At 41.4% G+C, this 13641-nt stretch overlaps 1 protein-coding gene across 1 annotated transcript; it reads left to right on the forward strand.

Moving 5' to 3' along the window:
- The first annotated feature begins 619 nt into the window (after positions 1 to 619).
- On the forward strand, positions 620 to 7414 carry arid3a (AT-rich interactive domain 3A). The gene is made up of 5 exons (XM_071539743.1): positions 620 to 799; positions 1458 to 1702; positions 2209 to 2499; positions 5298 to 5387; positions 6366 to 7414. The coding sequence occupies exons 1-5, from the start codon at positions 642 to 644 to the stop codon at positions 6509 to 6511; spliced, it is 930 nt and encodes a 309-aa protein (XP_071395844.1). The 5' UTR covers positions 620 to 641; the 3' UTR covers positions 6512 to 7414.
- The last annotated feature ends 6227 nt before the right edge of the window (positions 7415 to 13641 follow it).

Here is a 13641-nt window from a genome sequence, read left to right on the forward strand (position 1 = left end):
CCTCTTTTGTAATTTATCACTACAACGTTGATTGGAATAATTTCCAGTTAAATTATTGTGAAAACAAACAATTCTTCATTTACTTACTTACATATGTATACATATTTAATTATATAGCAATATGTTTATACATAGCTATATCTATACGGTATATATGTAAAAATCTGCTTAAATTTATATATACAGCACATATTTCAGGTCTATTTGTCCCTATTTAAGTAAGCAATCAAGACTGTTAACCCACAAACCCATACAATTTAATGATCCATTCTTTCTCTCATGCCTGGTAATTGTCAGCAGCATAAATTTACATAACCCCGCAATTGTTTACATTCTGTTTTATTGCTTTTATTGTTTTTGTTGATCTATTATTTTCACCAGTATTGTTTCTACTGTTTTGTATGACCTAATTTATGTTCAATTTGCGCACTTAATTTAATTTCTTCCCTGCTGAATCCTATTACTGTTGATGCTGCAGCGACCTAATTTCCCCACTGGGATCAATAAAGTTTCATCTTTGCTAATTTTGCTGCTGAATCGTGGCCACGTTTCTTTTCTGTTGACCTTTCCCCTCTGTGTGTGTGTGTGTGTGTCTGTGTGTGTGTGTTGTCCCAGGAACCCCAGTGAATCGTATCCCCATCATGGCGAAGCAGGTCCTGGATCTGTACATGCTGTACCAGCTGGTGACGGAGAAGGGCGGCCTGGTGGAGGTCATCAACAAGAAGCTGTGGAGGGAGATCACCAAGGGACTCAACCTGCCTACCTCAATCACCAGCGCAGCCTTCACCCTCCGCACACAGTCAGTACACACACACACACACACACACACACACACACACACACACACACACACACACACACACCTACGGTTTATTTTTGTTGGTTTGAACCACAGTGGAAAAACTGTCTTTGTTGTATTTTTGTATTTGGTTCGTTTAGGTTCAAACTGACCAATTACAAGCGAACCAGGGCTTGTAAACAAAAGTCACATGACTCATGACAAGTAGCTCATTTATTGGACAGAGTTTCGGTATGAGAGAGGGAGTCAAAACAAATCTGATTCCAGTTCCTGTAACTTTATCTCAGCATGATGGACTTGAGTCTGTCTCTTCTTCTGTGGTGTTCAAACCAGTTAAGAACACATGAAGAAACAGCTGAATGTGAGCATCTGTCCAGACTTCATTTTGTTCTGCTAGGCTTTCCAAACATGAGGAAACTCATCCGTGTCCTTCTACCCATAATCCTTTATGTTTTGGGGTGTTTTGGCACTAAAACCAACGATCTACCAGGGACACACGGATGATTTTGTCGTCCATGTTGTCATCATTTAACAGTTGAATGTAACGTCCCACAAACTGTAAGCCTTGGAAATATTTAAGACTTCCGAACTGATCGCTCCACCTAAATGTCTGAAATGAAGCTGCCAGCTGATCGTAGACCCGCTGTGTTCCTCTCAGATACATGAAGTACCTTTACCCGTACGAATGTGACAAGCGGTGTCTCAGCAACCCCAACGAGCTCCAGGCGGCCATCGACAGCAACCGGCGGGAGGGCCGGCGACAGAGCTTCGGCAGCTCGCTCTTCACCTACTCCCCCAACGGGACGCCCACCATGCTCTCCTCGCCCAAGCTGCCCATGGCCGGCGTGGGCATGCCGGGCACCAACGGAGCCTCGCTCACCCCCATCCAGAAGATCAAGAAAGGTAAGATTCGAGAGTCCGGCGTTACGCTGCGTTCAGGTCGGGTGGGAAGGACAGTCAGAACGAGCCGATGGTTGAAAGCAACGACTTGGAAGAATCCACATGTTCAGACTGGTTTGTATGAGGGGTGGAAGGAACAAAAGTAAAATGATAAAAATAGATGTGATGAAAATGCAAGAGTGATAAACAGATAAGTGACTTGATAAATCTTAACGTCAATTTGATTAAAACGGTGGTGATTTGATAAAAACAGGAACCTCTATCATATCAGAGGTGGAGACAATGACTGGCCGATATCTGCTATTTAATAAAAGGCCAATATCAGCCCATTATGTCAGTTTAACCCTACTTTGAATATGACTAATTTTAAGTAAACACTAATTTCCATCCTTCTACAGCAGAATCCTTCAGCTAAGCTCCCTTACTGTCAGACTTGTTTGTATTTGGATGTATTTGAGTAAAGTTCCTCTTTAACCTGTGCCGTCTCTCCCTCTGTGCTGTGGGACCAGAAGAGGAGGGAGGCCAGGCTCTGTCGGCGGTCGGGCTGGGTCGCTTGCCGGCCGGGCCCTTGGCGGGTCACTCGGCGGCGGCGGTGCAGGCGGCGGCGGCCCAGGCGGCCATGGCGGCTCAGGTGGCGGCTCTGGAGCAGCTGAGGGACAAACTGGAGGCCGGCGAGCCGCCGGAGAAGAAGATGGCGCTGCCGGCCGAGGAGCATCACCGACTGCTGCAGAGAGCGCTGCAGCACAACCTGCTGGCCATGACCGCACAGATACCCATGAACATCCGCATCAACAACCAAGGTACGCTCTCTGTTTCAGTCAGTCGCCACCGGGAGAACGTTACAAAAATGACTGCTGTCCGGTAACTCTTTCCCTTCCCTCCGAAACTCAAACTACAGCGACAGAAAATCCAGGCTCCGCCCACACTGTTTGATTGACAGGTGATCTTTCGGAAGTGTAGTGCAGAAACACCACAGTGAGGCTGAGCAACAAAGATGGAGACAAAAAAAATGTATTTTGTCATTTGTCTTAATTTTTTGATCAGAGTAGATGTCTCTCTTTTCAAATGACTGACATGTTCTTCAGTTTATCCTGTTTTCTCTGCTCAAACAAAAAGGCTACAGGGTTAATATTTTGAATTAGCACTTTCATCATTCTAAAGTAACCAAACAGGAGCAGTTTTGGTGCTACAACCTGAACTAGAACCAAACTTAAAGGATAAGGCAAATCCTATGAAAATAACAAAATCAGCAATGATTTTGTTTTGCCAACAAGTCTCGTCCATGTAGCCGGTGCCCAATGCAGCCTCATGTCCCAGGAGCCATAGAACTCCATTGTAGTAAAAAAACGATTAAAACGACTTTTTCCTCAAACAACTTAATAAGCCGGCTGTAAACACTTTGCGATCTCAGGAAAGTAGTTCCGTAGCACAGAAAATAGTCCCCGGCGTAATGAAGAATTTGTTCCCATTTGAATTTGATTTGGTAATAACTACAACAGCCTGACTTTTCGTGGTAACAGTTAGCGATTTTTAAAATGTAAACTATGTCTTTGTGAGCTGAATTTCAAGGTTTTTAGCTTACAATTGGAGCCAATGACTTCCGGGTTGACGGCTAAAAACGGAACGTAGGAAGTCAGAAAGTAACGGGAGTAGAGCAAACGCTTTGTTGATTTTGTTATTTTCATAGGATTTGTTGACGGTAAGCAATGCATTAAAAAACACCAGCCTTAACCTTTAAGGCCCAAACAGAGAGAAGTGGAACCAAAACATGGTGGAAACCCCACCTGGGTAAACAGAGATGTGGTTTGGTGAGTTCTGCTGTGTATTTTTAACACAAGAAATCTGCAAGAAGGATATTGTTGTTGTTAGACAAAGCCCACACATGTCTGAAATGCAGATTTGTCAGGAGTGAAGAAAAGAATTCTAATGTTCTCCTCGACGCCCATGTACCTTTGAAGTCCTACACCGGGGTTTAGCTGAGTTCAAGGGCTGAGATGTCGAGAAACTCTCTCAGCCCATGAATGACAATGTAAACTTACAATTCAAGTAACAAAAGACAAAATGTCAACTTTTTGTCTTATTGTTATTATTTATTTATTTATTTGTTTGTTTTAGGTATTGTACCTGTCCAACTGGTTTCAGTATGTCTTGTATGTCTGATCTTATTATGTATGCAAAGCCACTGTAAATACAATGTTCAGACAAAATGTCAACATAGCAGTTGCCTGGTTTTCCTGTGACAGCTGCGGTAACCAATGACGAGGGAGAGAAAGGGGAAGCGGGGGGGTACGGCAGCAAAATGACGCTCTGTACCACATTTACACTTAAATTCACATGAATTCTGGAGTCTTCAGACTTAAAGCTTGTCATTGTGGTTTGTACATTTTACTGTTTTACCACAGAATTCACGTGAGGTGCATTTCGCCCATTTTCACTCTTTGTCACAGTTAGTATTTGACTCTTAAAGGTTTTTTTGTCACATTATCACAAACCACAATATGCCACAGAGAGGAAATAACCCATAGCAGCTCTATATGTTGACCCATTTAGCGTATAGAAGCAGTATACATGTCGTGTTTCTGTGTGGGGATTCCCCTCGCCACACAGAGACACTCTGATCTTATGGGAGTCTACAGGTTTGGTCTTACTGTCTTTCTGATGAAACGCACTGTCTGTTTCTCAGTATTGGGAATGCAGGTGATTTCAGGGAAATGTTCAATTGGACGGTTATGCAAATACTTCTGGCTTTGGCAGATGCAAACTTCAGTGTTGTGTTGCAGGATAGTTTAATAATTCCTTCTCTAGGTCTGAGTAACACTTGAGTTTATAACAGTGTTATTCTGCTGTATGAAGCTGTGTATTAACTCATGTGGAAGTATTGTAAGTATGTGATAGTACTGTGTAAGTAATTCATGAAATTTTATAAAATTGGGCAGTAGATTTTGCTTTTAGTATTGCCTCAGTTTCTTTTGTCTGTTTGGTTTGTAGGTTCCTAAAGGTAAAAATCCACCCTAAAACACTTTAACTCTTTTAAAAACAGCTATTGGTGATGTTCCTTTCATTTCTGGCTCCATTTAGTAGTTTGTTGTATTTTTCTTCTTGGTGGATAACCGGCCAATCATAGACAAGGTGACGTCACCTCCAGATATTTCCAGCAGCTACAACGGAGTCTGATATCAGAAAATGTTTCAGCGATCTAAAACATCAACGGGAAACGTCAGGTTTTGGTGTCAGTCAGGGGGTTGTCAAAAGGCATTCTGGGAAATGTAGTAAATCACTAACTGCAGTAGAAGTAGACGAGGCAGGTTGAGGAAAAGTGGGTTACGACACTTCTTCAGAAATGAACTCCTGGAATCCATCAAACATGATGATCTATAGCAGTGTAAGAGGAGCAGAGGGGGGTTTTCCTCTATGTTTTGGTTTTATTTGTTGCCTTCTAAATGATTTAATTAGTGAAAGACCAGGTTTGTGTTGTCAGTCAGGATGTTCTGCAAACTGTCCAGGCTGTGTTCCAGAAGCATCCTGTGCAGTCGGTGTACAGGTCAGTAAAGTGTTGCTGAATGGATGAGTTGGGTAACGCAGCTCTGTTTCCCTGCAGACGGCAGACAGGACTCGGCCCTGAACCTCACCACCAACGGCATGAGCAGCATCAGCATGTCGGTGGAGCTGAACGGAGTGGTGTACACCGGTCAGTACCCGTCACATGACGCGGGACAGGAAGTCGGCCTGATGGCTTCCTGTTTCACTTCCTTTATACTTTATTTAATCAGGTAGTCTCACTGAGATCAAGAGCGAGCCTGAAATCTCTTAAAATGATAATGAAAATACACAAAAATACATTTCAGTCCAGCGAAATACAAGGGATGTATTATAAAAAGCAATTGCAAACATCATAGAAAATGTGAGATTTCAGTACAGTTTCAGTAGAATGTATGAATAAAAAGTATGGATTGCAGAATTATTAGGGTGTGCAAGACAAAATGAATTCAGGAAATGAACTGAAAATACACCAAAATCTGAAATGTATACGGTATGAAACAGGTGGAAACATCGTAAAAATATCAGTATATAGGCAATATAAACGTTACACTATAATACAAGTAATTTTGAGACATTTTGTTTTGACATTTACCCTTTTCTTAAGTAATTCTAATTAGATATTTTATGTTTCCTCCCATTTCATACTGCATATATATTCACATTATTTTCTTTGCATCAAGCAAGTTTTACTGCTGTTAATTTGCACACTGCAATACATATTTATTATTTATTTTATTTTTTTTATTATTATTATTTTTATTTTTTTTGTTTTGTTTTTTTATATTTTTTTTAAATTTTTTATTATTTTATTTTATTATTTTATTTATTATCATATTTATTATTATTTATTATTTATTTTATTTTATTTTTTATTTTATTATTTATTTTTTATATATATTTTTTTTATATTTTTTATTATTTTATTTATTATTTTATTTTTTTATAATTTTTTTTATTTTATTATTTATTTTTTATATATATATTTTTTTTATATTTTTTATTATTTTATTTATTATTTTATTTTCTTCTTTAAAGTTTCATCTTATCTTTAAAAAAAAAAAAAAATATGAACAGAAAAAAATATGATATGTGTCCTAACTGTGCTGTCTGTTGTTTTCCTGTGCAGGCGTCCTTTTTGCTCAGGCGGCAGCAGGGTCGGCCTCGTCCGCCGCCTCCGGCTCGTCCGGCGGCTCCAAGGCCCCCGGCGGCCGCATCTCCTCCCAGCAGCAACACACACCTACCTCATCCGCCTCCAGCAACCCGTCGTCTTAACAAACCCCTTCCCCTGTATTTTATTTTATTTTTTATTACCACGCTAACTAAAGCCAAAAACCAACCTCATTTTCTACAGTCTATGCCAAAAAAAAAAAGAAGAAAAAAATAGAAACCGTACAGGAAGACACAAACTGAATCTCAGACCACTTGAAGTACACTATCTCAGGTTTCCTCTCACCAACTCACCTCTTTTGTTCTTCATAGCCAAAATGATTTAGGAAAAAATATATCCAACGCAGAGCCAGTATATGATAAAAAAAAAGATGTATGCACAACCTGTGAATAATTTATTTCTACATAAATGTACAGATGATCGGAGAACAAAAGAGAAGGTAATAACAGGAAGGGTAATGCACTGTTTACACACACACACACACAGCTACTGACTGACAGAGATGTTTATCCTCTAGGGGAAAGATTTTTTTTTATTATTTTACAGTATCATTGTTATTATTATCATTATTGTTATTATCATTATTGTCGTTGTTATCATTATTTTAATCATTAACAATCCTCTCACTGCAGAAATAAATCTATATATTCTATAATTTCTATAAAAAAAAAAGAAAATTATGAATATCATCTATTTTTAATCAGAAAAGCTTTAAAGGTATATGTTGTTTCTTCAGGGCATATAACAGGACCGTTGTGACCTCATTTTGTGTAAAACCTTGTAATGGACCTCATTCACACAGCGGCCATTTTGAACACTTGGGTTGGGAAACTTTACCTGGAAGAACCACTAAACATTTAGCACTTCACAGATTCCCCACTGAAAAACATATTAGAAACAAATAGATCTCAATAATACGGAGGGATATAAGTTCACATTTTAATATATTTGGTTCATTATAGCTAGCTACCAGAGTCTAGCCTAGGTAGCTAGCTAGTAGCTTACTAGCTAGTAAGCTAGCTAACTTCCCAGCTAAATTCAAACAGTCGTAGTTGTAGTTGAGATTTCTAGCTGATTTTAGGATTGTTCGGTCAGCTTTACGTCACATAAGTCCTCACTTATGTGACGTAAAGCTGGTTTTATATATATATGCTAATCTTCCGGGTGGAGTTTCCCGCCGTGTGAATAAGGTCAACGGTGCAGCTGGAAAAACGAATCGAAGCCTTCGCTGAGATGTTTTTCCTCGCTGCACCTCGACTGGCAGGACTGCCGAGCCTCGGCGGCGTCCGTCAAGCCTTCGTGACGCTGTCCGGGACTCGGGTTTCACACAATACACTTTGTGGATTGTTTCTCAGGTGTCCATCAGCTCGCTGTGGAATTATCAATCTGCACAATAATATCCTTTAGTCTTCTTTACCACTCTACAGAGCAATGCCTTTTCTCCCCCCCAAAAATAGCTTTCTCTGGTGAAAGGTGAATCTTATCTATTTTCCACCGTTTTCTAACCTGGCCTGATTTTAGTGGAGCGATCGTCTTCGGGTCGGACTCTCTTGCATGCCTGTATTTGTAGATAAACCCTTTCAGGGATCAGGAAGGAAGCAGGAAAACGGTGATCTCCTATCAGAAACGAATGGGAGTCGTGTGTCCACTAAATCCTTATCGTAGAGACTCTCAGATGGACAATCAAGTGTCGGGGGAAGCTATCTGTGCTTCAGAAAAAACGTATCTTGACAGTTTCTTCGGCTCATACCCGATGTCTTTTGTATTATACCTTACAAAGAGGCTTTTATTTTTCCGTTGCCAGGGAGCTTTTGTTTTTCCGTTCCAGCTTTGTGTTTTGCATGACTTAGTGCTTCTTCTGATCCAAGTGCTTCTTATCCTGCGCTGCGACGAGGACAGAGTCTTCTTCAGACCGCCTCGTCTATCAAGGATATTACACAGAATGTCTTGTGATCCTCTGGCTGTTTTTTAAATGTTGCTTGATCGGGGCTTTTGATATTGTGGGTTCAGAGGTGATCCATACCTGCAGCTGAGTGCTTGCTTGTGTCTTAGTGTTTGTACGCACACTCACTGCAGTGAGATTTTTTTTTTTTTATTGAATCTGCCGCTGTGCAGATACCGTGTCACCCAGTGAGTAGTTGGGTGTCTGCAGTTTGAACTAGATCAATCAGTCAGCTTTTTGAACTCTAACCTGTGTTACCTCTCTGACTGTTGGCTGTTAAAGATTGTTACTCGCTCCCCTCCCCTACACAAAGCTGCCCTATTCCTACACAAGTTAGGAAGTAAATCAGGCTTTGTCAGTAGGTTCTGTTCTGAGGCCTTAACATAGCGTGAGGTGACGAGAGCGAACAGTACCTCCGTCTGATCTGTTTTTACCGTTCCAGCCAGATATCACCAGATAGGTGTTGTGGCTTTCATTCTGTTCTCGCTCCAGGGTGGAAATCACCACCCGCCACCGGATTAATGCTGTAAATTTACGCTTTCTACTCTAGCAGCCAGTTTGGCAGCTAAAGCTAACCAGCCATCATTTGGAGATCTATTCTATGCTTGAAGTGTAGTTAGCTGGTAAAATAGTGAAAGTGGCTGGTTAGCTTTTTGGATTAACAAGCCAGTCTGGCCTGTAGGCAAAAGGTAGTTTCCTGACCTGACTTACTTTATTACAACAGATTGGAGTTTTAGTTCTACAAACATTTCTCTGAAGCATAAATAATCTGATTGATTGATTTAAACCTCAATGGGCGGAGCCAAAGAACCAGTCTTTAGCCCCGAGACAGCAGGGGCTCTGTGGATCAGTCAGTCTGTTCACCGCTTCATGGGTCAGATGGGTGAAAGTGCACTGCAGGGAGTTAGACTGGGTCTCCTGGGAGGAGGCCGGAGTTCGATTCCCAGCAGGAACAAGAATTCAATCACGCAGGGCTGTCAGACTCTTAGTCTTGTTCAAAGCACAAGTAAGCTAACTGGCAAACTTGCACAGAGAGAACTCAGGGCAAACTTTAATTAAAAATAAAAATGGTGCTCCAGCATTCATGATGTTGAAGGCCATCAGCTAGCTAACTAGCTTACCTAGATATTCAGACTAGCCATACTAGCTATAGGCTAGTTTGAACTTGGAAGGTCAGCTAGGCTAACTAGCTAACCTAGATAACTTAGTATGGATAGACTAGTCCATACCTGGGGATGCGCGCGCCACAACTCCGCACAGACTTGCCAAAAATGTGCATAAACAGCGTAAATTTGGGAAAATGGAAAAATTAGCTTCGTCAGTCCCTGCCTATGCCAATGCTCAATGCCCATGTGCAGTTTCAGATTGAGGAGCAAAATGGATGCAGACAGACGGAAAGGCGGACAGAGTTTTCCTCATTTTATAGTAGGATTGTTTTTTCAGCTAGTAGCAGAGCGCTAGGCTTCATAATATTACCCTCTCCCTCGCTTACTTCTTGTCTCCGCCCACTGAGGTTTAACTCAACCAATCAGATTATTTCTGCCTCCAGAGCAGCTCTGCCTCTAAGAAATGTTTGTAGAGCTAAAACTACAATGTACGCTACAATGCAGCCTTTTGCCGGCAGCTTTATACTGGTGTAAAATAGACTAAGGACCTTGTTCCTTTGTTATTGGCTGTTCACCATTCTGTCCATTCTCTAGAGTCGGTCATTGTTTATCACTGGAGATATCAGTCAGTGGTAACACTTTACAATAATACATTAATTAACTAACACCATTAGTAATTATTACCAGACACATTAGTTAACTGTTAATTAAGGGTTAGTTAATGCTTATTAAGCATTAACTAACCCTTATTAACTAACCCTTAATTAATGGACCCTTATTGTAAAGTGTTACCCAGTCAGTCTGCAGAGATAGGAGGGACAAATGTGGTCAAATGTGTTGTTTACATGTTTTTAGTTATGCGTTTGGTTAGCCGGCAGACTAGCCAAACCTCGGACACTTTGCCTTTTAATAATGTGAATTGAAGGCATTTATGCAATTTTGACTCGTATGACCGAGTCTGATTTCAAGACTCACAAACCCATCTGAATATTGATCAGGCTTCCGGTGCGGATTTGCTGCAGAGCAAATTAATGCAGTTGTACAGTGAACATGTAGATCAGACAGATGTGGAGCAGGCAGTGCCTTCTGGGTGAACTGGCTTTTTTCACATCGTCTCCCATTTGGTAGATACATCACACATTTTTATGGGTGGCCTCAGTGGGATTTGAACCTTTAACCCTTTACATCCTGAGCCACACAGCGCTACATTCATCTTAAAATGTCGGTGCATCTCCCAGCTTCTGTCGACCTCATTTGCATTTTGGGCTCGGCTTACATTTTACTCTCTCCGTGTAATCGGATGCGACTGTAGACGATACAAACGATGATGCAAAATGATGTTTTTTGCTCGAATTCGTTAGTCAGATTGACTGTCACACAGAAAGAGAGAGAGACATGGAGAAAGATGCTCAGCTTTTCTTCTCTCTCTCTCTCTCTCTCTCTCCGTGAGTAACAGATGTCACCGGCAGATCCAGTCAGGGTAAATGGCTGACAATCAAATAAGAGACATGCTGTGGCTGAAAGGATTGGTTGAGGAGGGGGGGGGGGGGGGAAGGGGGGGGAAGTGTTATAGGAAGAAAAAATTCAATCAATGCCGATCTAAAGGGTCAGCGCTGCTCTTTTAGATTGACCCTGTGACCTTTCGACCCCTGAGGCAACATTCAAGCACCTGCCCACTTCAGCGGATCTATGTTTATCGCATATCCATCGACCTCGCTCTCTGAGGTATTTGCATCCGAACAGCGGAGGTACTGCAGCTCTCTCTCTGTCTCTCTCTCTCTCTCTCTCTCTCTCTCTCTCTCTCACATGCTTCAGGATGTACGCCGCAGCATCCTCCATGTCTTTAACTGCGTAGTAGCGACAATCAGGGGAAAGTTACGACAACGCTGTATACCTCCGAATACTCGCAGATCCCTTCGACCACGATGAATCCCATCCCCTCTCCCCTCTCCTCTCTCCTCTCTACCTCAAGGCCTAAAGCTTTGGCAGATTCATTCACAGCCACACCATGATGTAGGTTACGCTGGTTCCTAAAGAGTTCGTTCTGGGCGTGAAGGGAGATTGTGATGACCGCAGACAATCGGATATATCAGCCACGATGTGATTCTGACCGATAAATGATAATCACTTTAGATGAGTATTTGGCAGGTTTGCCTCTCCTGCTGAGGGAAACCAGAGAGGAGCTGAGGAGTGACTCAGGTGTGTTCATGCCTCCCCCTGGTGGAAAGTTTTGTTACAACGCACAATCACACAGAGCTTTTGTTCTGTTTTTGTCTAAACGGGCACCTAGTAGGGTTCGACCGATATGGACGCCGATATTTTTAGACTGAGGGCGGCGATATTTTGTGGCGAGATTCTTCAAATTTTACCTTTTTTCATGACAAAAAAATTCCACTTATTCAACCTTTTCCGCAGAGTTTTCTTCTTGTCAGGGTGGGAAAAGCATCTGAAACTGCATTTTAGACCATCATGGGACACTAAAACTAAAGCTGTTCTGTTCTTCTGTATCTGTGTTCAGGAGGAACCTCCAACACATCAGAGGTGGAAAACATGACTTCTGATATTTAATAAAAGCCCAATATCGGCGTGTGTGTATCGGTGTATCGGCGAACCAGTATATCGGTCAAACCCTAGAACCTGGTGTGAATCCCAAGGCCAGTTGTTTGGGAAGTTTCTGGTAGATCTGAGCATGGATCGGTGTATTTCTCTGGACTGTGTAACTTTATCGACAGGCCCACAGTGACGTGAACACAATGATGAGAAAGTAACAAGATGCCTTCTGCTGTGACAATTGTTGTATGAATTAACCTGTATGAAGATTTATTAATTAAATAGAATATTTCTGAAATGGCTTTTCAGGGCTGTGGATTATATCATGTTTATATTATTATATTTCCGTTTTGTTTTTGTTTTCTTTTCTTTCTTTGCTTTTTTTTTTGTTTTTTTGGATATGCTGTAGTGAGCCCAGCACACAGAGATTACATTTAGAGCAGATTTATTAATATAGCGCTAATACTACTAAATGATGATAATAATAATGATGATGTGATGGTTTTGGGAAGCTCGTGATGGGCGGAGCATGCTTCACATGTCTTCATTGAAAGTTGGAAAAGTCGGAACTGAAACGAGGCTCGTGTCTCTTCGTCTCGGACTTCTCAGGAAAATCTACCTCTACCTCCAGTTTGATGCATTTTCCCAGCAGGGCTCCAGTTACAGTTCAGCTCACAAACCTTCAAACCTTCTTCACTTTACTTTCATTGTTTTGGCCGCTGAAGATTCTTCTTGGCAGGGAATTTTTATTTTTTTTTACAGTTTACCAGGCAGGTGAGCCAGGAAGTTCATTTTGGACACTGATTGGCTCTACAATATAATACATTACCTTGCAATATTATATCTCTTTCCTCACCTTCATCTCCAGCCAGAGTCTCTCTCTCTCTCTCTCTTTCTCTCTCTCTCTCTCTCTCTCTCTCTCTCTCCCCGTCTCTCCAAATCTTCTCTCCCTCTCTCTCTCTCTCCCTCCCCGTCTCTCTCCCTAGCTCTCTGTCTCTCTCTCTCTTTCTCTCTCTAATACTCTCTCTCTATCAAACTCTGTAATACTTTCTCACTCTCTAACTCTAACACTCTCTCTCTCTTTGTATCCCTTTCTCTCTCTCTAAGACTCTCTCTCACTCCCTCTAATACTCACTCACTCACTCTCTCCCCCTGTCCTCCTCTCTCTCTCTCTCTCTCTCTCTCTCTCTCTCTCTCTCTCTCTCCTGCAGTTCAGTTGGTCATTACAGCACCGACAACAGTGAACCTCCGGCTCCACATTACTCCTATTACTACTACTAGTACTATTACTACTAGTAGTACTACTAGTACTATTACTGTTACTAGTAGTACTACTACTCTGGATATACAGGCACAAAGTCTTTCAGTCTGTTCTATAAATGTGTGCTTATTCCTTCTTTTTTTTTTCTATGATGTTTTTATTTTAATGAATGGGATGTTTCCCAGTAACCATGGAAACAGTGCAGTGGAGGTGGGCCGTGTTGTGCCTCTTCAGTGACCAGTTTTTAGCACCCAGACCACACATTAACCACCTGTGAGATCTGTTTCTACTACATTAAACCTTTTTTTTTCTTTTTCTTTTTTTTTTTGAGGGGTGAAGAGCTATTCTTGCCTATTTACTCAATATGTGTTTGTG

This window comes from Centroberyx affinis, unplaced genomic scaffold (genome assembly GCF_046629955.1).
Source record: "Centroberyx affinis isolate AG114_WGS23_722 - 3 ecotype Tasmania unplaced genomic scaffold, CSIRO-AGI_Caff_v1 ptg003505l_1, whole genome shotgun sequence".
Taxonomy (NCBI): domain Eukaryota; kingdom Metazoa; phylum Chordata; class Actinopteri; order Beryciformes; family Berycidae; genus Centroberyx; species Centroberyx affinis.